The sequence below is a fragment of the Schistocerca serialis genome, chromosome 2 (genome assembly GCF_023864345.2).
Source record: "Schistocerca serialis cubense isolate TAMUIC-IGC-003099 chromosome 2, iqSchSeri2.2, whole genome shotgun sequence".
NCBI classification, from domain to species: domain Eukaryota; kingdom Metazoa; phylum Arthropoda; class Insecta; order Orthoptera; family Acrididae; genus Schistocerca; species Schistocerca serialis.
In genome coordinates, this window is record NC_064639.1 from 414,336,086 (window position 1) to 414,363,897 (window position 27,812).

The 27,812-nt window shown below is 40.9% G+C and overlaps 1 protein-coding gene across 1 annotated transcript in view; it reads right to left on the reverse strand.

Annotated features, from left to right (window-relative positions):
• Window positions 1-27,812, reverse strand: part of LOC126457258 (GRIP and coiled-coil domain-containing protein 2) — a 188,905-nt gene that overhangs the window by 18,683 nt on the left and 142,410 nt on the right. The window contains exon 13 of the mRNA XM_050093423.1: window positions 25,749-25,860. Within this exon, the coding sequence (XP_049949380.1) occupies window positions 25,749-25,860 (112 nt within the window). The remainder of the gene's footprint in view (window positions 1-25,748; window positions 25,861-27,812) is intronic.

Below are 27,812 nucleotides of genomic sequence, written 5' to 3' on the forward strand. Positions count from 1 at the left end.
TTGGATGTACCGTGCACTATTCAGTGTCCCCTCGACGATCACCAGTGGTGTACGGCCAGTGTAGGAGATCGCTCCCCACACCATGATGCCGGGTGTTGGCCCTGTGTACCTCGGTCATATGCAGTCCTGATTGTGGCGCTCACCTGCACGGCGCCAAATACGCATACGACCATCATTGGCACCAAGGCAGAAGCGACTCTCATCGCTGAAGACGACACGTCTCCATTCGTCCCTCCATTCACGCCTGTCGCGACACCACTGGAGGCGGGCTGCACGATGTTGGGGCGTGAGCGGAAGACGGCCTAACGATGTGCGGGACCGTAGCCCAGCTTCATGGAGACGGTTGCGAATGGTCCTCGCCGATACCCCAGGAGCAACAGTGTCCCTAATTTGCTGGGAAGTGGCGGTGCGGTCCCCTACGGCACTGCGTAGGATCCTACGGTCTTGGCGTGCATCCGTGCGTCGCTGCGGTCTGGTCCCAGGTCGACGGGCACGTGCACCTTCCGCCGACCACTGGCGACAACATCGATGTACTGTGGAGACCTCACGCCCCACGTGTTGAGCAATTCGGCGGTACGTCCACCCGGCCTCCCGCATGCCCACTATACGCCCTCGCTCAAAGTCCGTCAACTGCACATACGGTTCACGTCCACGCTGTCGCGGCATGCTACCAGTGTTAAAGACTGCGATGGAGCTCCGTATGCCACGGCAAACTGGCTGACACTGACGGCGGCGGTGCACAAATGCTGCGCAGCTAGCGCCATTCGACGGCCAACACCGCGGTTCCTGGTGTGTCCGCTGTGCCGTGCGTGTGATCATTGCTTGTACAGCCCTCTCGCAGTGTCCGGAGCAAGTATGGTGGGTCTGACACACCGGTGTCAATGTGTTCTTTTTTCCATTTCCAGGAGTATATATATATATATATATATATATATATATATATATATATATATAAAAAAAACAAAGATGAGGTGACTTACCGAACAAAAGCGCTGGCAGGTCGATAGACACACACACATATATATATATATATATATATATATATATATATATATATATATATATATGGTTATGAAAGAAGAGTTGTGTGCTTTACACTTTATTATTAGAAATAACTAGGATTATGCATCCACCATAAGAAATGTCCCCTGCAAATGCGTTTCATACTTCCAAATTGACTAGACAATTGACTAAATTGTGATATAATACATTTTAAGTTTTATGGTGGATTACTTTTTCTCCAGGCATTTTAACGATTTCACATTGCTTTGGGGAGAAATGGCCAAATAGCTGACCACTAAAACAACACTTATGACATGCTAACATGATTTAATAAATAAAAATATAATGACATTATGACATAGTTTTCTAGCTACAATGACCCAACAATAAATAAGAAGGGAAAGAACAAAAGGTGTGTCATACAGGACTAAAGTAAGACAAAACTAGGTGATTTTTTATTTGCAAGGTAGGAGTAACAGCATCAAAACTGGTCCAGAGACGAAAGCATTGGTTATGAATAGAGTGGTGTAGCCAAACATATGAAGTATGGTAGGACATAGGATAGGTGTGCTAAGACAGGTAGACCTTCACTTGTGTTAATGTGTTGGGTGGGAGGTTTGAACACATTGTATTTAGGGAAACCACCTCTGAAAGGAAAAGAAAAAGGAAAGTAGATATGAAAGGTGAAACGGTTTGAAGACATTGTATTTAGGGACACCACCCCTGAAAGGAAAAGAAAAAGGGAAGTGGATATGAAAGGTGAAACAGTTTGAAGACATTGCATTTAGGGACACCACCTCTGAAACGAAAAGAAAAAGGAAAGTGGATATCAAAGGTGAAACAGGTTATGTCTGAGGAATGGGTAGACAGTAATATAATGCAATTTAAATGGTAATGAAGCATTTAAATTTTGAGATCCTCTCCAAAGCTGTGCAAAATAAAGCTGGCCTGAGTTGTAAAAGATTACAGAATTTAAGTAAACAGGAAAGTAGTAAAGATACAAATAGTGCCTGAGTTTGTGTAGCTGAGACATAACAGATCAAAAATACAAAACTGAAAAAAATAAAGGAATGTGGAAGTTGTGCCAAAGTTTAAGCTTTGTAAGTCCTCAGAATGTAATTTCACCAAATTAACTTTAAGTAAAAATAAAATCTATAACAGAATGATAGAGCAGCAAGAGTATGTTATGCTACTTAAGAGAGGTAAATGCTTTTGAGAGTATTCCTTGTAACTGTACCATCTAAGCATGTTCCACCTGAAATACTGAAGTTCATTTTAGTAGGCAGATGCCTGTAAAATCTTGCGGCTAAAACTATAAAGTTGTCATAGAGTCAGTTTTCAACCTCTACTAATCTTATAAACACTAAATAAAAACGGAACTGTCATAAATGTTTGTTATGGTCAAGCAATGCTATAGCTGTGTGTAAAGGACAGGGTGATTACCATTAAACTTTAACTACTTGAGCCAGCGCATGCAGAAAACTACACTGGTGTCCAAAATTAAAGCAACAAACTGCTATTTCCCTGTCCTGTGTGTAACTCATAATATAATTGTACAAACTGTACACTGATGGCCATAAAATCGCGGTCTACAAAATCAGATGGCATTCAGGTCAACGGTCAGCCACGCCAATGATGACATCATGGCACCTATCAAATGGGATAGAGTTTGCTGAATAGTCCTGCATCCACAACTGCTACATACAGTCACAGACAGCGCAGTATGGCACCAATAAGACACCTACCAGGCTCTCTGCTGTGGAGAGTTATAGGAAGAATGGAAGCAGAATAGTCATAAACTGATGTGGCCCAGTGGCCTAATGTGAATTGTTCTGTTGTTTCTTGGGCTTGGCTAGTTTATAGAGACCGAAAATGTATCACAAAGACCAGGGCAGGGCCGACCATGTGTGATGTCAGTAACAGAGGGCTGTTATTTGGCTGCAAGCGCATGAAATTACTACTTCAGTACTGCACAGCAACTGGTATCTGACATCGCAGCATCCACTGGATGCATTATATTGACGCAAACAGTGTAGAGAAGGCTTCAGCAGAGTGGCCTTTATTGTCAGAGACCTGCTGTGTGTGTGCGCCTCTCACTGTTCTTCACAGAAGGGAACATCTGGAGAAGAGTCGTCAATACGTCACCTGGACGGTAAAACTGGGGGCCGAAGTGCTTCTCACAGACAAGGCCTGATTTGGTCTGGAGAGTGATCATTGACAGATTTGCATCTGAAGGGAATGTAGAATATGATTTCGGCACCCACACATTGTGGAAAGAACCGAAATCGTGGAGGATCCCTAATGGTATGGCAGGGATTATGCTGACCACTCAAACACCTCTTCAGGAAACTGTACGGGTGAATAGGCACGGTTTAATTACTGACATGTATTGTGGGCCGTTGGACCAGACTTCGTATTGATGGACGATAATGACCTCATAACCCGTGGGTAGTTGATGTTTTCTGGGGAAAGGATGATATTGCACACATGGCATGACCAGCTTGCTCCTCAGATGAGCACGTGTGGGGTGAACTAGGGAGACTAGTTGCATCACGTCAGCATCCACTAACCACTCTCCAAGACTTGCTAGGAAGAATGGGTGTTATTGCCTCAACATGAGATTGATGACATCATTCATAGCATGCCCCATTATTGTGAGACCTGTATTCGCTGCCAGAGGTGGTCGCACCCTCTACACCCTCTACTGAGTACATTAACCAGTAGTCAAAATGTGTGTGGAAATCTGTTAAGTTGGAAAAATCAAAGAACCTTTTATGTTTACCATTATGCATGTTGCTGTTTATACTGTTTCGTGGCAAAATACTCGCAACCTTGCAAAATTTCCGCTTGTTGCTTTAATATTGGACACCAGTGAATTTACCGTGTGGGTACCCAACCTTATAGGAATGATGTTCACACTGTGCACTTCACGGCAGGGTTTGTATCGTTAATAGTGTTAAGGGTCATGACTTCTTGTGGGTGCCAGTAGTAGTGGTACTGCAATGTAGGCTTGAAACACAAGTATCAATGTGCATTAAAGGTGTAGAAAGTAAATGTTGGTCTGGAGAAGATGGGCAGGGCTTTAGTCGAAAGATGTTTTATCAAAACAACAACAATAGTGCTACTGCTCTTTGCAAGTACCAACACATTAACAGAACATAGAGAGAGACACTTTCTGCATCGGGGCTGAAGTAAGTTCAAATGAACAGCCAATTTTCAGATATATTGTGTTGGTTTTATTTTTGTTGTGCCTGTAGTGACACATGCATTTTCAGCATAGGAAAGTGGTCACAGCAATTTAGTGAGAGGAACCACCAACTCGGATGCAACAATAAGCATTCCATGGATTGACATCCTCCCCTGGAGACATACAGACCATCTGATATCAATGACAGAAAAATGTTAAAGTGGAAGTGTGATGAACTTTTGAGATAAAAAGCTGATCTTGTATAAGGAAGTGTTAAGACATTAGATTAGGATGACTGTTTGATGTATTTAAAATGGAAGAATATACAGGGCTACTATAAATGATTCCTTCATTTTCTGAGTTCTATTATTTTACAAAGTATTACATATGGAAATATAACAATATTATGAAAAGGAAAGTTGCTACTCACCACTGAGTCACAGATAGGTACAACAAAAAGACTTTCACAATTAAAGCATTTGGCCATGAAGGCCTTCGTCAACAATAGATCACACACACACACACACACACACACACACACACACACACACACGCGCGCGCGCGCGCGCGCGTAGGTGCCCGTGAACGCAAGTCGCACACGATTGCAGTCTCGGGCAACTGAAACCACACTGTGAGCAACAGCACCAGCGCATGATGGGAGTGGTGACTGGGTGGAGGTAAGGAGGAGGCTGGGGTGGGGAGGGGGAGGGACAGTATGCTGGGGGTGGTGGACAGTGAAGTGCTGCAGGTTAGATAGAGGGCAGCAGAGATGTAGGGAGGGGGGGGGGGGGGGGTTAGTGGAAAAGGAGAAAAATAAAAAGACTGGGTGTGATGGTGGAATGACGGCCACATAGTGCTGGAATGGGAACAGGGAAGGGGCTGGATGGGTGAGGACAGTGACTAACGAAGGTTGAGGCCAGGACGGTTACAGGAAAGTAGGTTGTATTGCACGGAAAGTTCCCACCTGCGGAATTCAGAAAAGCTGATGGTGGTGGGAAGGATCCATATGGCACAGGCTGTGAAGCAGACACTGAAATGAAGGATATCACATTTGGCAGCGTGTAACACAGTACCACCCAGAACTGGAGCAGCTGAATTACGTTCTCCGCCAGGGTTTCGATTACCTCTTGTCATGGCCTGAAATTAGCAATGTCCTGCCCACTATCCTTCCCACCCCTCCCACAGTGGTATTCCACTGTCCACTGAACCCACGCAACACACTCGTCCATCCTTACACAACCCCTGCTCCCAATCCCTTACCTCATTACTCATACCCCTGTAACAGACCTAGATGCAAGACCTATCCCATACATCCTCCCACCACCAACTACTCAAGTCCAGTCACTAACATCACCTATCCCACCAAAGACAAGGTTACCAGTGAAACTAGTCATGTGATCTACAAGCTAAGCTGCAACCACTGTGCTGAATCTATCTGGGCATGACAACCAAAAAGCTGTCTGTCACATGAATGGCCTCCAACAAATTATGGCCAAGATACAAGTGAACCGCCCTGTTGCTGAACATGCTGCCAAACATGAAATCCTTAATTTCAATGTCTGCTTCACCGACTGTGCCATATGGATCCTTCCCACCAACATCAGCTTTTCTGAATTGTGCAGGTGGGAACTTTCCCTGCAATACATCCTACTTGGTATCAGCAATTTAGGGACAGTGGTTGTCTCTGTATAGAGGAAAGGACTGGCTGGCCAAGTGTGACAGTGGCAACTGGGGAGAGGGTGAGGTAAAGTTTCATATGTAGTACATAAAAATCAGTGGGTTATACAAGCCACGAGTTTGGTATACCACAGAAAACGGTGTGGAATATTTTGCAATATTGGCATTTTAAGCCATATCATGTACAGATCACGCAACAATTAAAACCCAAAGATTATGGTTGATGCCTTCAATTTTGCACCACAATGGAGGAAGCACTTGAGGACGAACATTTTGTTTCCACACTGATATTTAGTGACAAAGCAACCTTCAATTTATCTGGAGGGATTTAGTACCACAATGTGAGTGTCTGGGGCACTAAACATCCTCACAAAATTGTTGCGTATACTCACCGAAGGTTAATGTTTTCTGTGATGGAGCATCAATGTTCATCGCTACCTAAACAATGAACATCCTCATTGCTGGATTGGGCTTAATGGTGAGAATGATGTGACTCTGTTCACTTGTTGGCCCCCACGTCCCCTGATCTAACGTCTTGTGTCTTTTTCATTCATTAAGAACCACGTTTACATACTCCATTGCGAAGAACACGAAACAGCTCAGAGAATGCATCAATGCTGCTGTGATGGCCAGGTACAGGATGTTGCTACATAAGGTAATGAAATGAACTTGGCTACTGCTTTGACATGTGACTAAGGCGTATTCATAGAACATTTGTAGAATTCAAAATGCATATTTGATGAGTTTATAGTTCTCTTCTTGTATTAATCATATTTGGACATGTAATACTTAGGAAAATATGTTGTTGTGGTCTTCAGCCCTGAGACTGGTTTGATGCAGCTCTCCATGCTACTCTATCCTGTGCAAGCTTCTTCATCTCCCAGTACTTACTGCAACCTACATCCTTCTGAATCTGCTTAGTGTATTCATCTCTTGGTCTCCCTCTACGATTTTTACCCTCCACGCTGCCCTCCAATGCTAAATTTGTGATCCCTTGATGCCTCAGAACATGTCCTAACAACCGGTCCCTTCTTCTTGTCAAGTTGTGCCACAAACTCCTCTTCTCCCCAATTCTATTCAATACCTCCTAATTAGTTATGTGATCTACCCATCTAATCTTCAGCATTCTTCTGTAGCACCACATTTCGAAAGCTTCTATTCTCTTCTTGTCTAAACTATTTATCATCCATGTTCCACTTCCATACATGCCTACACTCCATACAAATACTTTCAGAAATGACTTCCTGACACTTAAATCTATACTCGATGTTAACAAATTTCTCTTCTTCAGAAACACTTTCCTTGCCACTGCCGGTCAACATTTTATATCCTCTCTACGTCAACCATCATGTTATTTTGCTCCCCAAATAGCCAAACTCCTTTACTACTTTAAGTGTCTCATTTCCTAATCTAATTCCCTCAGCATCATCCAACTTAATTCGACTACATTCCATTATCCTCATTTTGCTTTTGTTGATGTTCATCTTATATCCTCCTTTCAAGACACTGTCCACTCCGTTCAACTGCTCTTCCAAGTCCTTTGCCGTCTCTGACAGAATTACAATGTCGTCGGCGAACCTCATAGTTTTTATTTCTTCTCCATGGATTTTAATTCCTACTCCAAACTTTCTTTTGTTTCCTTTACTGTTTGCTCAATATACAGATTGAATAACATCGGGGATAGGCTACAACCCTGTCTCACTCCCTTCCCAATCACTGCTACCCTTTCAGGCCCCTTGACTCTTATAACTGCCATCTGGTTTCTGTACAAATTGTAAATAACCTTTCGCTCCCTGTATTTTACCCCTGCCACCTTCAGAATTTGAAAGAGAGTATTCCAGTCAACACTGTCAATAGCTTTTTCTAAGTCTAAAAATGCCAGAAACGTAGGTTTGCCATTCCTTAATGTTTCTTCTAAAATAAGTCGTAAAGTCAGTATTGCATCACGTGTTCCAACATTTCTATGGAATCCAAACTGATCTTCCCCGAGGTCAGCTTCTACCAGTTTTTCCATTCGTCTGTAAAGAATTGGTGTTAGTATTTTGCAGATGTGACTTATTAAACTGATAGTTTGGTAATTTTCACATCTTTCAACACCTGCTTTCTTTGGGATTGGAATTATTATATTCTTCTCGAAGTCTGAGGGTATTTCGCCTGTCTCATACATCTTGCTCAACAGATGGTAGAGTTTCGTCAGGACTGGCTCTCCCAAGGCCGTCAGTAGTTCTAATGGAATGTTGTCTACTCCCAGGGCCTTGTTTCGATTTAGGTCTTTCAGTGCTCTGTCAAACTCTTCACACAGCATATCTCCCATTTCAACTTCATCTACATCCTCTTCTATTTCCATAATATTGTCCTCAAGTACATCGCCCTTGTATAGGCTCTCTATATACTCGTTCCACCTTTCTGGTTTCCCATCTTTTCTTAGAACTGGGTTTCCATCTGAGCTCTTGATATTCATACAAGTGGCTCTGTTTTCTCCAAAGGCCTGTTTAGTTTTCCTGTAGGCTGTATCTATCTTACCCCTAGTGAGATAAGCCTCTACATCCTTACATTTGTCCTCTAGCCATCCCTGCTTAGTCATTTTGCACTTCCTGTCGATCTCATTTTTGAGACGTTTGTATTCCTTTTTGCCAGCTACGTTTACTGCATTTTTATATTTTCTCCTTTCATCAATTAAATTCAATATTTCTTCTGTTACCCAAGGATTTCTACTAGCCCTCGTCTTTTCACCTACTTGATCGTATGCTTCCTTCACTACTTCATCCCTCAGAGCTACCCATTCTTCTTCTACTGTATTTCTTTCCCCCATTCCTGTCAACTGTTCCCTTATGCTCTCCCTGAAACTCTGTACAACCTCTGGTTTAGTCAGTTTATCCAGGTCCCATCTCCTTAAATTCCCACCTTTTTGCAGTTTCTTCAGTTTTAATCTACAGTTCATAACCAATAGATTGTGATCAGAGTCCACATCTGCCCCTGGAAATGTCTTACAATTTAAAACCTGGTTTCTAAATCTCTGTCTTACCATTATATAATCTATCAGATACCTTCTAGTATCTCCAGGATTCTTCCACGTATACAACTTTCTTTTATGATTCTTGAACCAAGTGTTAGCTATGATTAAGTTATGCTCTGTGCAAAATTCTACAACGCGGCTTCCTCTTTCATTTCTTACCCCCAATCCGTATTCACCTACTATGTTTCCCTCTCTCCCTTTTCGAATTCCAGTCACCCATGACTATTAAATTTTCATCTCCCTTCACTACCTGAGTAATTTCTTTTATCTCGTCTTACATTTCATCAATTTCTTCATCATCTGCAGAGCTAGTTGGCATATAAACTTGTACTACTGTAGTAGGCATGGGCTTCGTGTCTATCTTGGCCACAATAATGCATTCACTATGCTGTTTGTAGGAGCTTACCCGCACTCCTATTTTTTTATTCATTATTAAACCTACTCCTGCATTACCCCTATTTGATTTTGTATTTATGACCCTGTATTCACCTTACGAAAGTCTTGTTCCTCCTGCCACCGAATTTCACTAATTCCCACTATATCTAACTTTAACCTATCCATTTCCCTTTTTAAATTTTCTAACTTACCTGCCCGATTAAGGAATCTGACATTCCACGCTCCGATCTGAAGAATACCAGTTTTATTTCTCCTGATAACGATGTCCTCCTGAGTACTCCCCGCCCGGAGATCCGAATGGGGGACTATTTTACCTCCGGAATAATTTACCCAAGAGGACGTCATCATCATTTAACCATACAGTAAAGCTGCATGCCCTCTGGAAAAATTATGGCTGTAGTTTCCCCTTGCTTTCAGCCATTTGCAGTACCAGCACAGCAAGGCCGTTTTGGTTAGTGTTACAAGGCCAGATCAGTCAATCATCCAGACTGTTGCCCCTGCAACTACTGAAAAGGCTGCTGCCCCTCTTCAGGAACCACACATTTGACTGGCCTCTCAACACATACCCCCCGTTGTGGTTGCACCTACGGTATGGCCACCTGTATCGCTGAGGCACACAAGCCTCCCCACCAACGGCAAGGTCCATGGTTCATGGGAGGGGGAAGGGGGGGGGGGGAGGAGGAGAATATATAGTTTTGAAAACAAATGAATCATTTATAGTAGTCCTGTGTATTGAATGTTATGTCACAAATACTGTGGAATGTTTATGCTTAAAATGTAGTGTAAGTGAGATACTATTTTTTAAATTTAAAACAGTTATTACGGCCCTGGTGGTGACGTCCAGAATATCAACATGGGAAGTACAAGGTCAAACTACTGCTATACAATTATAGTAACATCCCAATGTCTGAAGTAACTATTACACTCCACTATGCACAAAGCCTTCAATAACTATCGTAGCAGATCTTATTAAAAGATGTCTCACAAAATCCGAAGTAAATCTGGTCACATGTAAAGCCAGTGTCCAGAGTCTCGTGTATGACAGTGAGGCCATTTTTGTGACAGAAGAAAATTTGCCCCTTTCAGTCTGGCCACATGCTTCAAACTATTAACTTATTAGCTTATGTGTTAATTGCATGCTTCCTGCATTCTATGGTTTAATGCAATTGGTCTCTAACACATTTAAAGCCAATATCGTAGAGCAAGGAGTCTACCTGGATAATAAATATAATATATTTCTTCACACCTTTATCACTTTCTTTGATAGCTCTTTCTTATTAAAAAGTTGCAAGCAGATATGCAGTACTAATGAGCAACTGATGTGGGTAACTAATGGCATAAGGATATTGTCTACGAGGAAACGAGTTGTATCGTAATACAAAGGACAATCATGACAACATAACAGAATTTCACCACACAAAATACTGCAAAGGACTGGGGAATGTCATCCGACAGGTTAAAACATTATACAACAGAATACTACAAAGCTCTCAAGACTAAATTAAAAGAGGTATCGGTAAAGAATGTGGGTGCTCAATATATTATGCCTCTCATATATAAGACTAAAACTGTTAATGATCCATCAGAATTGTGGAAAATATTGTCCTGTCAAAACCACAATCAAAGTCCAAATGCGAAGGCAGGATGGCAGTGAAGCACAACACTTAGAACTGAAAGTACGTTTACAAACACCAACAAACAGCCAGAACTAAATTGACCTCCTCGACAGTCTGTGCAGCTATTTATATGAACATGGAATATTCCAGTGTGCTGGTATTTATACAAACATAAAATTTTTACAATATACAAACATAACATATGTCAATACCTTTCAGAAATGGTAAATACTAAATAGCAAATAATAGCTGGTCATCTGGTTTGAACTGGCAACCAGCAGCACATCAGCCATCGATGCTAACCACTGTGCCATACTTGACAAACCACACCTCATGGCATTGCCGCTCTCCTGGAGAAACAATGACCCACTGTATGAGAAGTTCTCATTGAAGTTAATTATTGCACCCTGGATCCTGATCTTGTCAAATGTCATCTGTGGTGGGGCTAGTGGAGCCTTGCAGTCCGGTTGTGTTGTTACATCTCTTCACTATGATGAGCACTGAAGGCAGCACCACCCCTCCACAACCTGTCACTCCACCACTTCCACATTATGGCAGCCCTGCTTACCCTGGGTTGCTATAGTTCTATGGTTTTTGGTAATGCTGAACCTTTCCTCTGTTCAGCATCAATGTCATTTACTGCAGTGATGACTGAATTTTCATTTACACTACTGCGTTACGCCAAAGGATTCACTGAGTGGCAATCGCCATTTTGGTGTTTGCATCCATATTTGTATACCACTATGACACTGTACTCATGAAGCCCCAGTGGCCATCTTGCCAGTCGACTCGACAGATCCTTCAGGCTAGTTAGCCAGCACAGAGAATGGTGATCCGTTACAATGATGAACAGTTTGCATAAACATGGATGGAACTTGTTGATGGCCCAAAAAACTGAAAGGCACTCTTTCTTCATTGTAGAGTACTTCATATCGGATTTGGAAAGTACTCGGGGAGCGTAAGCTATCACATTTTCAGCAACTTCTTGAATTTGTATTAGAACTACCTCTATCCCAAAACCACTACCACAGGTGCCAAGTCCTTTCTTGTACCGCTTTCCAGGAAAACTTGTGTCTCCTTGTAGTAATTCTTTCACGTGATGTGCCTTGGTACCGAAGTCCTTAATAAATTGCTAAATTGTTGGATGAAGAGGCACTCTTTCGGATGCAAGCTGATATCTGCAATCTGAACACACTTCAACATGGTTGTCAGATGGCATAGATGTTCTTCAAAATGAGTTCAAAATATGACCATGTCACCCAGATAGCAAAGACACATTATCCATTTAAGGTGTCGCAGCAGGCTGTCCATAATGTGTTTGAAGGTGGTTGGGACATTACAGTACGTAGTCCAAACAGCATGAATTTGAACTTATACAGGTCGTCAGGAGTTTGGAACATAGTCGTCAGCCTAGTCAATATTGATTCGCTACTAATCCTTCTGCAAGTCCATAGCTGGGAAATACTTTGCTCCATTCAAAGTTGGGTGCTTGATTTGGGGGAAGGGAACCAAACAGCGAGGTCATTGGTCCCATCAGATTAGGGAAGGATGAGGAAGAAAGTTGGCTGCGCCCTTTCAAAGGAAGCATCCCGGAATTTGCCTGAAGCAGTTTAGGGAAATCAAGGAAAACCTAAGTCAGGATGGCAGGACCTGGGTTTGAACCGCCGTCCTCCCGAATGTGAGTCCAGTATAGTAACCACTGTGCCACCTCGCTCGGTCCCGTTCAAGCACTCGAGGGTTTTATCAATGCGCGGCAATGTATAGACATGTTCCGTGATTTTGTTCAATCCTCTGTAGTTGGTGCACAAACGCTATGTGCCATCCATCTTCTTGACAAGAATTACAAGAGAGGGCCAAGGACTCTCTGAAGCTTCAATGATGTTATCTTGGAGTATCTTCTACATTCTCTGTTAAATTACACATTGTTCAGCCGGCAATACCCTATGTGAATGCTGGCTAATTGGTGGATGGTCCCCAGTGTTAATAGAGTGTTTTATCATGGGCTGCTTGATCTAACCCTTCTCCATTCCGGATTTGAATGCATCTGAAAATTGATTCAGAATGGCTATTACTTGCTAATGTTCCTTGGTCAGGTCAGATGCTACTGGAAGTTCAATAGTAGCTTCCTTCCCTGTGTTGTCAGTACTACCACTGGAGCAAAAGTCTTGGACAATAACCCTAAGCTGCCCTTTTTGGACTGTTTCAGCTGTCCCCACACACATACCTTTAGGAGTTGACAGGGACGATTTGTGGCTGCTCAGGACAATTAGTGGCCAAAGTTCTCCTCGACCACCCATAATTCTTATGATCGTCACTGGCAGGTAATTTATTTTTGTGAACCTGAGTAGTTTTTAGCAGCTGACAAAAGCTTTTACATCTACAACTACATACATACTCCGCAACCCCAACAAATCATGCATGGCAGAGGGCACCCTGTACCACTAGTAGTAATTTATTTTCCTGTTCCACCTGCAAATAGAGACTGGGGGAAAAACAACTGTCTATAAGCCTCCATATGAGTCCGAAGCTCTTTAATCTTATCTTCATGGTCCTTACATCAAACGTACAGTGACAGCAGTAGAATCTCTCAGCAGTCAGCCTTTAAATTTTCTCAATAGAGACTCCTATTTGAGTTCTCGAAGCATCTCCATAATACCAGCAGCTTGTTTGAACTTATCGGTAACAAATTTAGCAGCCTCCTCTGGGGGTGAACCAGCCTTTCCTAAAATTCTCCCAATAAATCAAAGTTGGCCACTCAACTTCCTGCTACAATCCTTACATTCTCATTCCATTTCATACATCGGCCCTCCAATCATGGATAGGAAGAATGATGTAAAGCTTGTAGTGTCTTGTTTTGCTGTGTTGTATGTGAATGTCGCAACAGGCAGTATTATATTACAATATCTCTATTTGACATCAATGTACAATGAGAGTATATCTGCTGTCTTATTAAAGTGTTCAGTGAAGCCATTTTTTATGTGGATGATAGGTAGTTACCATCCTGTGGGTGATGTCACAATGTGAAATTATCTCTGGCACTAGTGTTGATTGGACAACGTTTCCACGATCAGAGAGCATCACATGAGGTAGTCCATGCATTCAAATTGTCATTGTCTACAAGGAAGTTTGAAATTTTCAGAACATCAGCTGTTAGCACAGTTTTGTGACAGCACAGCAGGTGTAGTAATCAGTGCAAACTATTTGTTATCCATCGGTTTCCATTTGTCAACTTAGAAAACCTTCCCAAGCGGTCAATTCCAACTCTGTGGAATGGTGCTGCTGCAAGTGGAATTGATACCAGAAGACCCAGGGATAAGAGCCGAATGTCGTTCCACAGTTGGCATTCTTTACAGTAGCTCACATAGTGTCTAACTGATTGGTAGAGACTTGGCTACTGATACCTGCACCTGATTCAGTCAAAAGCTTCACAAACCCTGGGTGACTAGACATTGGAGTGTTGTAGAATACTTCAGGATTGCTCACCACAGACGAGATCGGATGAAGAGCAATCACTTCCACCCTACTGGACATAGTTCCTCTTATACATTATATTGTTTATTAATTGGAATCTTCCTTTGGTCAGTTCCTCATTCTCCAATGCTTCTGTAATGCTGTCACTAATTTTGAGCATTACTGGATGAAAAGCAGCTTCACTGCAGATGTATGTAAGGCAAATTGGCAGCGGAGATATGAAATTTCATAAGTGAACCTGTTTTGCACATCACAAGGCACTTAGGCTAAGCCTCACAATCATGATGACATTGCAAAAAGGTTGTGCAACTACAAACCGGCTTGCAGATTATTTATGCATCACTGAGACATGAAGGTGTTGATCTGGAAGCACTGTATCGGCACAACAAGCATGCTATTAATCACTACGAATACTCTCTTGTTCTCGCACAGTTATGCGTGGAATATGCAATCCACTTGTTGCCCTTCCTCCACAGTTTGCAGGGTCTCATGTGAGAAAAGGGTAACAGTTTCGCACAAGTGAAGCTTTCTAAAACTGTGCTGATTTGTGGACAGAAGCTTTGCCCTCTCAAGGAAATTTATTATACTCAAACTGAGAATATGTTTAGAGATTCTGCTGCAAACTGATGTTAAGGATATTGGTCTGCAATTTTGCTGATCTGTTCTTTTACCCTTCCTATACACAAGAGACGACTATGCTTTTTTTCCAGTCACATGGGACTTTGTGCTGGGTGAGAGTTTCGCAATAAATGCATGCTAAGTAAGGGGCCATTGCTGTGAGTACTCTTTGTAAAACCAAACTGGGATTTAGTTGCTTTCAACTCTTTCTGTTTCTCTATACCACAGCTGCCTGTTACTAAGTCCTCCTTACAGGAGTCTGTGTGATCGTCAAATGATAGTACGTTTGTATGATTCTCCTGCATGAATGATTTCTTAAACGCAAAATTTAGGACTTCAGCTTTATTTTTGCTATCTTCTATTGCCACACCCGACGACCAACAAGTGACTGGATGAAGCCTTAGACCCACTTAGTGATTTTACACAGAACCATAATTTTTTCAGGTTCTCTGCAAGATCTTTTTCTAAGGTGTAACAGTGGTAGTCATTGTAAGCTTTGCACTTCAATGCTAAACAACTGCTCAGAGCAATGTCTGTTGTGTGCTGCTTGGAATAACTTCGTCAATCTGGAATTCTGATCTTCCAGAGTCTAAGACTGCTTGCCATTCCTGGAAGATATCCATCTAAGAAAAACAGCATGACTATCATTTGTTAAAACAACGAATTCTATAGGCTGTGTTCTGTCAATGATTTTTACTCTTGCAATACATGCTCCTGTTGCTGGACTATTTTCCATTTATTTCCATCAGCAATATTGCTTTCGTATTGTTGAACATTACCTTCTTTAGCTGGTGACAATAAGCATTTGACATTCCAGAAAAAGGAGCATCCGAGTCGACTAGCAGTTGAACTGTTTGACTGTCAATGAAATTTCCTGTCAACTTGACAAATGTCGTCCATGGAGAATTTTCATCTATGGTAGCCTCACCTTGCTAGATGGCTGCCTTGTTTAGTTTTCCTGTATTCAGCAGTTGGTGAACAGCTGGTATCTCTGTACAGTGACAGGGAACAGCTATGGTGAGTGACTCCATCCACATAACAGCAATGAGCTTCAGTCCACAGGTTGACTACCACCAACTGCAGTTGAGTGGTGTGAGTTGGACTACTGTGATGTATGACATCTTGTGGCATAACACTTGGCCAACTCCAGTCTTATTTCTCTGCAGCAATGCACAATGCTTCCAGGGCAGCCATAATAAAGTCTGATGTGTAGTCCTCCATCCTCCAAATGTCTGTTCTTCTGGGGGGATGTTCTGCTTAGTGGAGGAGTTAGTTGTACCTGCGTTGGTCAGACGCTGGGTTGTCATTGGATGGTGGAAACAGAACTCCAATCTTGCCGTCCATTCTTCATGGCGCGTTCAATTCATGGTGGAGACTGGTGCCAAAGATTGATACACATCCTCCTCAACATTCTTCATAACCTCATGACTTATAGTATTGATGTTAATGGCTACTATCTCTTGTGTATTCAATCCGACAGCTCTGGCTGCCATACACCATTCTCCATTTCTTGTTTACTATCTGGTGTAAGAGAAAGGTGAGCGCAATGTCTTGTTTCACAACTGCCAAATGGACCATATTTGGGAGCTGACCACACCTCTTTCATCAGACTCTTTTTCTGCTGCATTTCCTTGATGTGCTGACATCTTTCCATAAATGATTCTGCTGATGTGACACCATTTGCTAAGAGCTTAGTCCATACCTTCTGTGATTCCCTTCATCAAATGTGAGATTCTGCAAATTTCTGTGATATATGGATTCAAAACATTGCAAGGGTACAAATCATTCTGTAAGTACGATTGTGTAGTTCTGCCATGACACTGGGACTTGTCCTTCCTCTAAGCAGACTTGCTGTTGCTTGCCAGAAAATGTTTTCTTCAGTTCAATATGGAATCTGCCGCAGCTTTGTTGTTCTTGAACCATTAGTGGGCTGTGCTGTCTCAGTAAAAGTATATGTTTGCCAAACACATTATATCATACCACCTGTTGCATCTGATGACTTGGTTTAATATCCTCTCAGCCATTTCTTTGGGTCCTGACCAGCATCTTCAGGAGGGGTGGGGGGGGGGTGGGGGTGGAGGGGGGGGGGACTTACCACTGTTTTGGAATCCACATCTCTCTTGAATATACGGATCTTAGGAATGCAGTACAGATCTTAGGAATGAAGTACTGCTTGTAGTCTAGTTCTGCCCATTTAGGAAGTAGCTTTTGCATTAGCTAATTCAAGCTATGGTGATGCAGGTGTTTTGGAGTTCCTGGCATGTCCACTGTCCCGGCTAAAAACTCACTTTTTCCCATGTGAAAACACACTTCTTCCACGGTGAAAAATATGCTTTCCCATGATAAGTGACAGTATATTTTCCCTTGGAGTTGTAAAAATATCAATCTGTTGAAAGGTAAAGGTCTTATACACCAGCGAAAAAACTTGGCAAAAAAGAAACGGAAAAAAAAAGTTTTGGAAAGATCCGTGATGTGCATCATATTTTCATATTAAGATATGCTGGTCTTCTGGGATCTACATTCTTCTAAGTGGCTGGTCCATAAGTGTTAAGTTTTAAATGAGAGTCAAAAGCACATGTAACCTAATTCATCTTGCATAAAAGGAAATTGACTTTGAAACTAACACTTTTCAAAGCATCATTCGCAATATTTTCTCACGACCTGTAAGAAATAGCTTCGTTTCAGCAACTGCTAGAGAGTGCCAGAAAACATGCGCCTGCGTGTGGGCAGCTTCGATGACATAGAAAGCCCATATGTTCATACATATATAGTATTAAGAGCTGTTACATGATGTCATAAAAGAAATAGGATACTCCAAGAGCATTGGAATTGCATAAACCATACTAAAATGCATAATTCAGCTTAAAATGCAAATTCACATGTCCAGATTCACAATGAAGTAGGCCCTAATCTGATATCCAGCTTTTCAGTGCCGTTTTCACAATGCAAATTTTCTTGGAGTCCCACTACTGTTTGGTTCTTTATTATGGCATAAGCGCCAGAAGATGAAAATGTGCCCTTAAAATTCAGTTAACTGTTGAAACTAGCCAATAGTGTACAATGAAACACTTCGCTTCTAATAAACTGACTGCCTCTGGGGAAAAGATTACCGAAAGCCACATTTATTTAGCAAACTGACAATAATAACTTCATTGTTCTGCAAAGTGATTGACCGCAAAAAAGGTGGAAATAAAATCAGAAAACAAACTAATAACATATGTTAGCCTTCCATAATTATGTGAATGTGTTTTAATTCACTTGATAGCTCCAAACCACAGAAACCAGTTTTGTTTTCATTTTATGTGAGAAGTGTAAATGAGGAGGAAACAGTAAAATCACTAAATGTAAACACACCTTACATGGAGAGTAACCCCCTCCCCACTATAACCTAGACTGCAATGCACACGTACGAATTTGGCAGCTTGGGCGCACCAGAAAAATGTTTCCGGTAGCATCTGGCTGCTTGCCACTACTACTGGTACAGCTAACAGCCACACTTCAAGCAGCCGGAAGCCAGAAGGTACTGCCCATATGCAACTCAACTGCACATGTGCATGAGCCTGCGCTCAACTACTCAAACAAAATTAATATAAACGGTTGTGACATCACGCTCGTTGGCAGTAGTTTATTGTTATGAAGTATTCCATAGTCCTGAACCTAAAGCCTTTGATACACTTTGCTGTTTATCAGTTCTTACCAGTCAAAGTTACAAAAATTTAACTGAAGACTAAAACAATGAAAACTTCCCAGAATTCTAAAAAATTCCCGGGTTTTCCCCATTTTCTTCTGGACGAAAAAATTCCTGGGTTTTTCCCAGATTTCCTGGAGCTTATAATCCCTGTTCAATGAAGAAATTTTATCAATAGCTCTTGAAGTTAATCATGAAGTTCTTTAAATATTTACAAGCTGTGAGGCATCCCTTTCTCCTTTTTTATATATATATATATATATATATATATATATATATATATATATATAATAGAGGGAAACATTCCACGTGTGTCTGTGTATGTGTGGATGGATATGTGTGTGTGTGCGAGTGTATACCTGTCCTTTTTTCCCCCTAAGGTAAGTCTTTCCGCTCCCGGGATTGGAATGACTCCTTACCCTCTCCCTTAAAACCCAATCCTTTTGTCTTTCCTTCTCCTTCCCTCTTTCCTGACGATGCAACCATTGGTTGCGAAAGCTAGAATTTTGTGTGTATGTTTGTGTTTGTTTGTGTGACTATCGACCTGCCAGCGCTTTTGTTTGGTAAGTTTCATATATATATATATATATATATATATATATATATATATAAAAACAAAGATGAGGTGACTTACCGAACAAAAGCGCTGGCAGGTCGATAGACACACAAACAAACACAAACACACACACAAAATTCAAGCTTTCGCAACAAACTGTTGCCTCATCAGGAAAGAGGGAAGGAGAGGGGAAGACGAAAGGAAGTGGGTTTTAAGGGAGAGGGTAAGGAGTCATTCCACACGCACATATCCATCCACACATACAGACACAAGCAGACGTGTGTCTGCTTGTGTCTGTATGTGTGGATGGATATGTGCGTGTGTGCGAGTGTATACCTGTCCTTTTTTCCCCCTAAGGTAAGTCTTTCCGCTCCCGGGATTGGAATGACTCCTTACCCTCTCCCTTAAAACCCACTTCCTTTCGTCTTCCCCTCTCCTTCCCTCTTTCCTGATGAGGCAACAGTTTGTTGCGAAAGCTTGAATTTTGTGTGTGTGTTTGTGTTTGTTTGTGTGTCTATCGACCTGCCAGCGCTTTTGTTCGGTAAGTCACCTCATCTTTGTTTTTATATATAATTATTCCCACGTGGAATGTTTCCTTCCATTATATATATATATATATATATATATATATAATTCAAGCTTTCGCAACAAACTGTTGCCTCATCAGGAAAGAGGGAAGGAGAGGGAAAGACGAAAGGATGTGGGTTTTAAGGGAGAGGGTAAGGAGTCATTCCAATCCCGGGAGCGGAAAGACTTACCTTAGGGGGGGAAAAAGGACGGGTATACACTCGCGCACACACACACATATCCATCCACACATATGCAGACACAAGCAGACATATTTAAAGACAAAGAGTCTGTATATGTGTGGATGGATATGTGTGTGTGTGCGCGAGTGTATACCCGTCCTTTTTTCCCCGTAAGGTAAGTCTTTCCGCTCCCGGGATTGGAATGACTCCTTACCCTCTCCCTTAAAACCCACATCCTTTCGTCTTTCCCTGTCCTTCCCTCTTTCCTGATGAGGCAACAGTTTGTTGCGAAAGCTTGAATTTTGTGTGTATGTTTGTGTTTGTTTGTGTGTCTGTCGACCTGCCAGCACTTTCATTTGGCAAGTCACATCAGAATTTCCTGCCAATTTCTTCATTACCAGTGTTTGGCTTCAGGAAAGAAGTATCAACACAAAATGCAATTTTTTTCTTTTGTGCATAAGGCACTATCAGGAGTAAATGACAGGTTGAGCATGATAGTTATTTTCTCTGAATTAACAAATGCATTTGATTATAAGGACAACGCAACACCGTTGCCTAAGACGGAATATTATGGGGTAAGAGAAAATTCTCAAGGGTGTTTCACTTCATATCAGGAATGTGGGAAGCAGAAGACTGTCAATCAGTGTCACCAAACAAGGAAGAGGTTTAAATTTGACTGGAGCCGTTTACAGAGTGGGATGTTACAGAGTTTGGATCTGGGTCTTCTCCACAATTCTATTTAGTACTTCCTAATTTGTTACGCAATTTACCTATCTTATATTCTGTATTCTTCTGTAGCACCACATTTCAAAAGCTTCTATTCTCTTCTTGTCTAAACTGTTCATCACCCATATTTCACTTCCATACATGGCTACACTCCATACCAATACTTTCAAAACAGACTTCCTGACACTCGAATCTACACTCGATGTTAACAAATTTCCCTTCTTTAGAAATGCTTTCCTTTCCATTGCCAGTCTGCATTTTATATCCTCTCTACTTCGACCTTCCATCAGTTATTTTGCAGCCCAAATAGCAAAACTCATCTCCTACTTTAAGTATCTCATTTCCTAATCTAATTCCCTCAGCACCACTTAATTTAGTTCAATTACACTGCATTATCCTCATTTTGCTTTTCTTGGTGTTCATCTTATAACCTCCTTTCAAGACACTTTCTATTCCATTCAACTGCTTTTCCACGTCCTTTGCTGTCTTTGACAGAAAAACAAAGTCTCTGGCAAACCTCAAAGTTTTTATTTCTTCTCCCTGGACTTTTAACTCCTACTCCAAACGTTTCTTTTGTTTCCTTTACAGATTATTAGATATACAAACTGAATAACACCGGGAATAAACTACAATCCTGACTCACTACCTTTTCAACCACTGCTTCTCTTTCATGGCCTTCGACTCTTGTAACTGCCATCTGGTTTCTGCACAAATTGTAAATAGCCTTTTGCTCCCTATATTTGATACCTGCCACCTTCAGAATTTGAAAGAGAGTATTCCAGTCAACATTGTCAAAAGCTTTCTCTAAGTATACAAATGCTAGAAATGTAGGTTTGCCTTTCCTTAACCTACATACTAAGGTAAGTCATAGGATCAGTACTGTCTCACGTTTTCCTACATTTCTACACAATCCAAACTGATCTTCCCCGAGGTCACCTTCTACCAATTTCTCCTTTCGTCTGTAAAGAATTCGTGATTAGTATTTTGCAACCGAGACATATGAAACTGATAGTTCGGTAATTTTAACACCTGTCAGCACCTGCTTTCTTTGGATTTTGAATTATTATATTCTTCTTGAAGTCTTATACACCTTGCTCACCCGATGTAAGAGTTCTGTCATGGCTGGCTCTTCCAACGCTATCAGGAGTTCTAACGGAATGTTGTCTACTCGCGGGCCTTGCTTCGTCTTAGGTCTTTCAGTGCTGTGCCAAATTCTTCATGCAGTATCATGTCTCCCATCTCATCTCCACCTATGTCCTCTTCCATTTCCATAATATTGAACTCAAGTACTTCGCTCTTGTATAGGCACTCTATATACTCCTTCCATCTTTCTGCTTTTCCTTCTTTGCTTAGGACTGATTTTCCATCCAGGTTCTTGGTATTCATACAGGGGGTTCTATTTTCTCCAAAGGTGTCTTTTAATTTTCCTGTAGACAGCATCTATCTTACCTCTAGTGATATATGCTTCTACATTCTTACATCTGTCCTCTAGCCATTCCCGCTTCGCCATTTTGCTCTTTCTGTCGATATCATTTTTGAGACATTTGTATACCTTTTTGACAGCTTCTTTTACTGTATTTTTATATTTTCTCCTTTCATCAATTAAATTCAATATCTTTTGTGGTACCCAAGGATTTCTATTAGCTCTTGTCTTTTTACCTACTTGATCATCTGCTGCCTTCACTACTTCATCTCTCAATGTTCTAACACTTCTTTTACTGTATTCCTTTCCACTTTTCTTGTCAATTGTTCCCTAATCTTCCTTCTGAAACTCTCTACAACCTCTGATTCTTTCAGTCAGGTCCCACCTCCTTGAATTCCTCCTTGAGTCCACATCTGCCACTGGAAATGTCTTACAGTTTAAAATCTGGTTCCTAAATATTTGTTACAGTTACAGGTTAGAGTTGCTTGGTGCAATCAGGAGGTTTGGTATGGGAGGAGAGTGGAAATCGAGATAAATACAAAGGAGAAAAAAAGGCTACTGGCTGCACTGGCAAATGTCACATTCCTGTAACCCCCCGGCCTCAACCTTCGCTAGTTCCTTTCCTCTACCTACCTATTCGCATCTCTGCTCTCATTCCAATACTACACAGCCTTCTTCTCTGCCAACTCATCCACTAGTCTTTTTCCCTTTCTGTACTCCCCCCCCCCCCTCCCACTGCACCTAGTAGTGCTGCCCTGTCCTGTCCCCACCCTGCATACACCCATAAGCAGATTACAGCTTCCTCCATCCTTGCTCTGTGCCCTGCTACCCCCTGCCCTCTCCCATGTCTCCTCAACCCCCACCGCTAACCTCAGACTGCTGCTTCCATCTGACAAATCCGACATTTCACTGCAGTGGCCAGAGACGGTGGTTGTGTGTGTAAGTAGTGCTTGTAACTAATAGGATAGTCAGTAAACTTCAGCATTTGGATTTCCAGAGAACATATTACTGTTTATCTGCAACAAAATGTAGTTTCTGACATGTAACTGCGGTAGAAGAGAGATTTTATTGTCACATCATACCAGTACATCAACCATTTTAAGTTCTTAGAGCTGAAGGTAGGTGGAAGGCTTGTTGGAAGTTATCATGTTCATGATGATCTGCAGAAACTGTATGCTTCTATCTTCACTAAGGAATTATCTCCACTGTCACTGAAACTAAAATAAGAAGACTTGTTTCTTTTAATTACTTTCACTTTCTACCTCATATGGTGATGTATTCTGGGGCAAGCCTGTGGACTCACCGAGAATATTCTCAGCCCAAGAAATAGGGGTCATACTAATCTGTGGTTCAGTTTGTGAAATTTGTGGGGGTGTTGTCCAGCTGCCTCTCTGCTATGCCTGTACATATATTCCGATCCAAGCTTTGTTGTTGACAATACTAACTCATTCAGAAGAAACTGCAACATTCATACAGTGAACATCCAATAGAAAAATAGGCTGTTCTTGGGTAACACTTCTTTAAGCGCTGTTGAGAAAGGTGTGCACTATTCAGCAGGTTTCATTTTTGATAGGCTTCTACCAGAGCTGAAAAATTAAGCGATAAACCCCAAGTGTTCAAATCAAAGTTGCAAGTTTTTGCACTGGCACACTACTCCTATTCTGCACAGAACCTAAAGAATCTTCTATGTAAGCTTCTCGTGACACACTCCTTTTATTCTGCATAAGAGTTTCTTGCAGTAGTCGAGAATTTCTCTCTGTAATGTTTATTTTTCCAAAATTGTTTACAAATTTTCTAGCCTATAATCCTGTAAACAACGTACTGATTTGTCTATGACCTAGTAACCTTCACTTACATGACCCCAAAAAACCTTATAGAAGTATAAAAATTGATGGATGGCTCTACACAAGTGATAATGATTTGACACATGTACTGTATGTCATTTTATACCTAAGGAGGGTATTTTGTCAGATCGAAACTGGTAGTTTGTAATTGCACAAATCATGATTTTTTTAAATAGAATATTTTGCACATGGAGAGATGAAAAGATCATCATGACACTTGTTCAATTATGGGGCACATTTCCTGAGGATAATTTTGGTTTCCACAGCTTTCTACAGCCTCATGCCACTGATCATTGTGCTAATACTTCCATGTTTAGGGCTGGTTTCCCACATGAGGAGTAAGAGGGTGCTCTGCATCTCTATCTGCTGTGCTGCCCTCTTTTGACATGGCTATTGACAGACTAAGGGTGATTTCTTATACACAAAGTCTTCGGACACCACAGCTGATGACTTTTATTCAAAGCCTAATCAGCAGCTGGGAACAAACCTAGAACCTCTGCAACAATATCAAAAAATGCTAACCTCTAGACAGCAATCCTACTGATGTGAAACAATCAATGGTGAGCCCATTTTCACTATATCCACACAATGCACACCATTTATTTATGTCAACTGTCAGAATTGCATCATCTGTACATTCACATGGATTTCTGTGATAGTTCTTTAATTAAGTGACCTTACTGTCTACAGCTCTACCATCCACAATCAGCTTCAGAAAGCTACTAACATTAGCTACACAATAGTTCATACATATTTTGAATGTTAACTGTCCTTTGGACTTTCCTAGAGCATGTCAATGCTGCTTTCATTTCTGATATTTGCCTAACGAGAATGGTGAACTTTCATTGTGGATTAAGCAGGTTACTAACTCAGGGCACAAAATCAAGAGATGTAAACATTACTGTGGAGTTCACTGACTGATCCAGTTATATGTGAAATACATGTTGTGTTAGAGGGAGGAAATGAATAATGCAGAAACACAGTTAATTTGGAGAGTTGACTAGTCTGAAATACAAATGAGAAAAGTGGAAAGGAACAGTCACAAATGTTGTGAGCTTTTCAAAATGAGAGGTTCCATCTTCATACGGGACTAGGAAAAAAGAAATGCATGGGATATCAAGCACATAGCACTGGATACAGTTGATATCTAAAATGACACAGCAGTTTTTATGTTTTTAATCCTTTCATAGAATCTTCAAATATCTTTCAAATACCGGATGTATATTCCATCATTTTTTGGGAGTGCATCTGGGATCTTATCAACTCTTATACCCATGTTTCAGCTGCCAACCTTTCAGCCATTCTCAGGGTAAGTCACCTACAAGATTTTTAAAGTACATTACACTGTAGAGGACACATTCAAGAGTTAATGACATCTCAGTTACACTCTCAAAAAATGATGGAATACTTGATCTTAAAGAAACACATCTGAGCATAATTTCACACACACACACAAAATAATTTGTGCAATGGATGCCTGCATTTTATTATGATATAATGATAATTTCTAGCTCTATGTTTTTTCTTTATATTTCTTTTTGTACACTGTGTATTTATATCTGATCTACGGGTCTAAAAGAGCTTCTGCTTTTAAATCTCAGTGACGAAAAACTTAGAATTAGAAATTGTTTATAAACTCAGAAATGGATGATTTCTTTCTTTTCCTGTTTCCTCCTTCTTTTTTACCCTTGCAATTTCTAACAATTACTATACTGAATATCTTCAAACATAATTTATAAGCCTATACACCATATTCTTAGAAAAAATTATGTTACTCACAGCCATCTACATCAACTGGAGACTCCAACAGCCTTTCCAGAGGTACAGGTTCTTTAGGCAGGTCTCTAGCACTGCTAAGATGCGGTGACATAGAATCCACGTTTTCTGAACCCTTGTTTTACAAGCAAACAAGCAGTATTAATGTATGTTATTTTCAACAATATTTGTAATTCAATTAAGTGCATATTAATACAACAGATAGTTCAAATCATGAGTAATGAGGCTATATTTTCTATATTTGTCTATATTTTTAACATATATTATTTTTTATTCAATACCACTAATTTGATTTCTTGTTTCACAATCAAAATAATTACATAAAAATATGAAATTTCAAAGAAATTGGAACTGATGAAAATAATACAGGATAATAGTATTCATTGCATCCATATCTCATGAATATTATTTTGAGATACAATAACTATATTATTGTACTTATATGGCTAAGTGTTTTAGTGACAGCCAGGAATCTCATCATAAAGAAGTGCAGGACATATTCTCGTAGAAAACAGTTATATGGAAAAGTAAGTGGACACCTCAGTATCAATACTTATTGAGAACAAAATGCAGGAAACGAAATATAAGTGTTCATGCAGCACAGAATTGATTATCCATATATAAAACTGACATTTTGTGCAAAGCAGCATTGTAAAACTCTTTCCTGTGTCCATACAAGTTAGGACTGAGTTAAAAACATTTTAATGTACATGAAGTGTTGCTGAAAGATATACTTAGAATTTAGGAGCGTTTGAGAGATGGCAAAGTCATCTGATAGATCAGTACCTTATGACAAACATTTTCTCTGGAGAGGGGAGAAGCCTATCATGATCAGATATACCCAGTGAAAAATTAGTTGCATCTCAGCAGAGCACTTTTGGAATATCATTTCTGAGCAACATCTCTGAGAGCACTTTTGTTAAGACTTCAGTTGCGAACATTCTATAATCAAGTTTGGCTAAGCATTCTGCTACAGATGCCTCAGAAGGCGAGACTGTCAAAAGTGATGCCAGGTCCATTCCTGACACTGAGCTGCTGCATGGCTCTAAAGACAGGTCACTGCTGTTATTTTCTGTATCAGGCAGTGACACTTGTGCAGTCACTACATACACCAACCAATGCACTGTAAATTGTGATACAAGTAAATCAGAAGATGAAAGTTCCAAAATCATGTTTCAAAATTTATAACGATTGCCCCAGTTTTGTTTGCAAGCTGTTCACACTTTGAAACAGATCATGTGCATATTGTGTAGTGTGTGGCTGTGCATGACGTCTTCAGTTTTACTGCAGCTTTCAGTTTATGTCATTTTGTATTATTTATCTTGTACCAGCATGCAGATAAGCAGCTTGATGGAAGTAGTTGTCATTTGGTAATAGTGAAATTAGGGATAGATCTAATGACAGAATGTGGTAGAGATAAGAAATGAAGGCAGTTTAATTATTATAAAATCAGAGAATAAACTGATAATGAACCCCCACAGGAGAGATGAATTTAAAAAGGAAAGAGTCTGGAAACAATACACTTGACAAAATCTACAAATGTCACAGCAATGATAAAAATACAATCTGTGATGCCAAAAATCAACTGACTAACCCAAATTTTAGCAATTTTAAAAACATCAGGTAAATATTTACAAGAGGCATAACATTACAGTCAATTGCATTAGAAAAGGATAGTAGCTACTCACCATATAGCAGAGATGCTGAGTGGTTGATAGGCACAACAAAAAAGACTGCCAAAAAAAGCTTTCGGCCAAACACACCTTCATCAGAATAAATAACATACGCACAGACACTCACACAAATGCAACTCACACACACATTAGCAATCTCTGGCTGGCAAGGCCAGATTATGAGAAGCAGCGTATGATGGAAAAGCAATTGGGTAGTGCAGGTAAGGAGGAGGCTGGGGCAGGTAGGGGGAGGGATAGCAGCGTAGGGGTGGGGGATGGTAAAGTTCTGCTGGTCAGAACATACAGGAATGAGATGTGGAGAGGGTAGGGCAGCTAGGTGCAATTGGGAGGTTAGACAAAGGGGAGGGGCGGCAACGGAAAAGTAGAGAAGTAA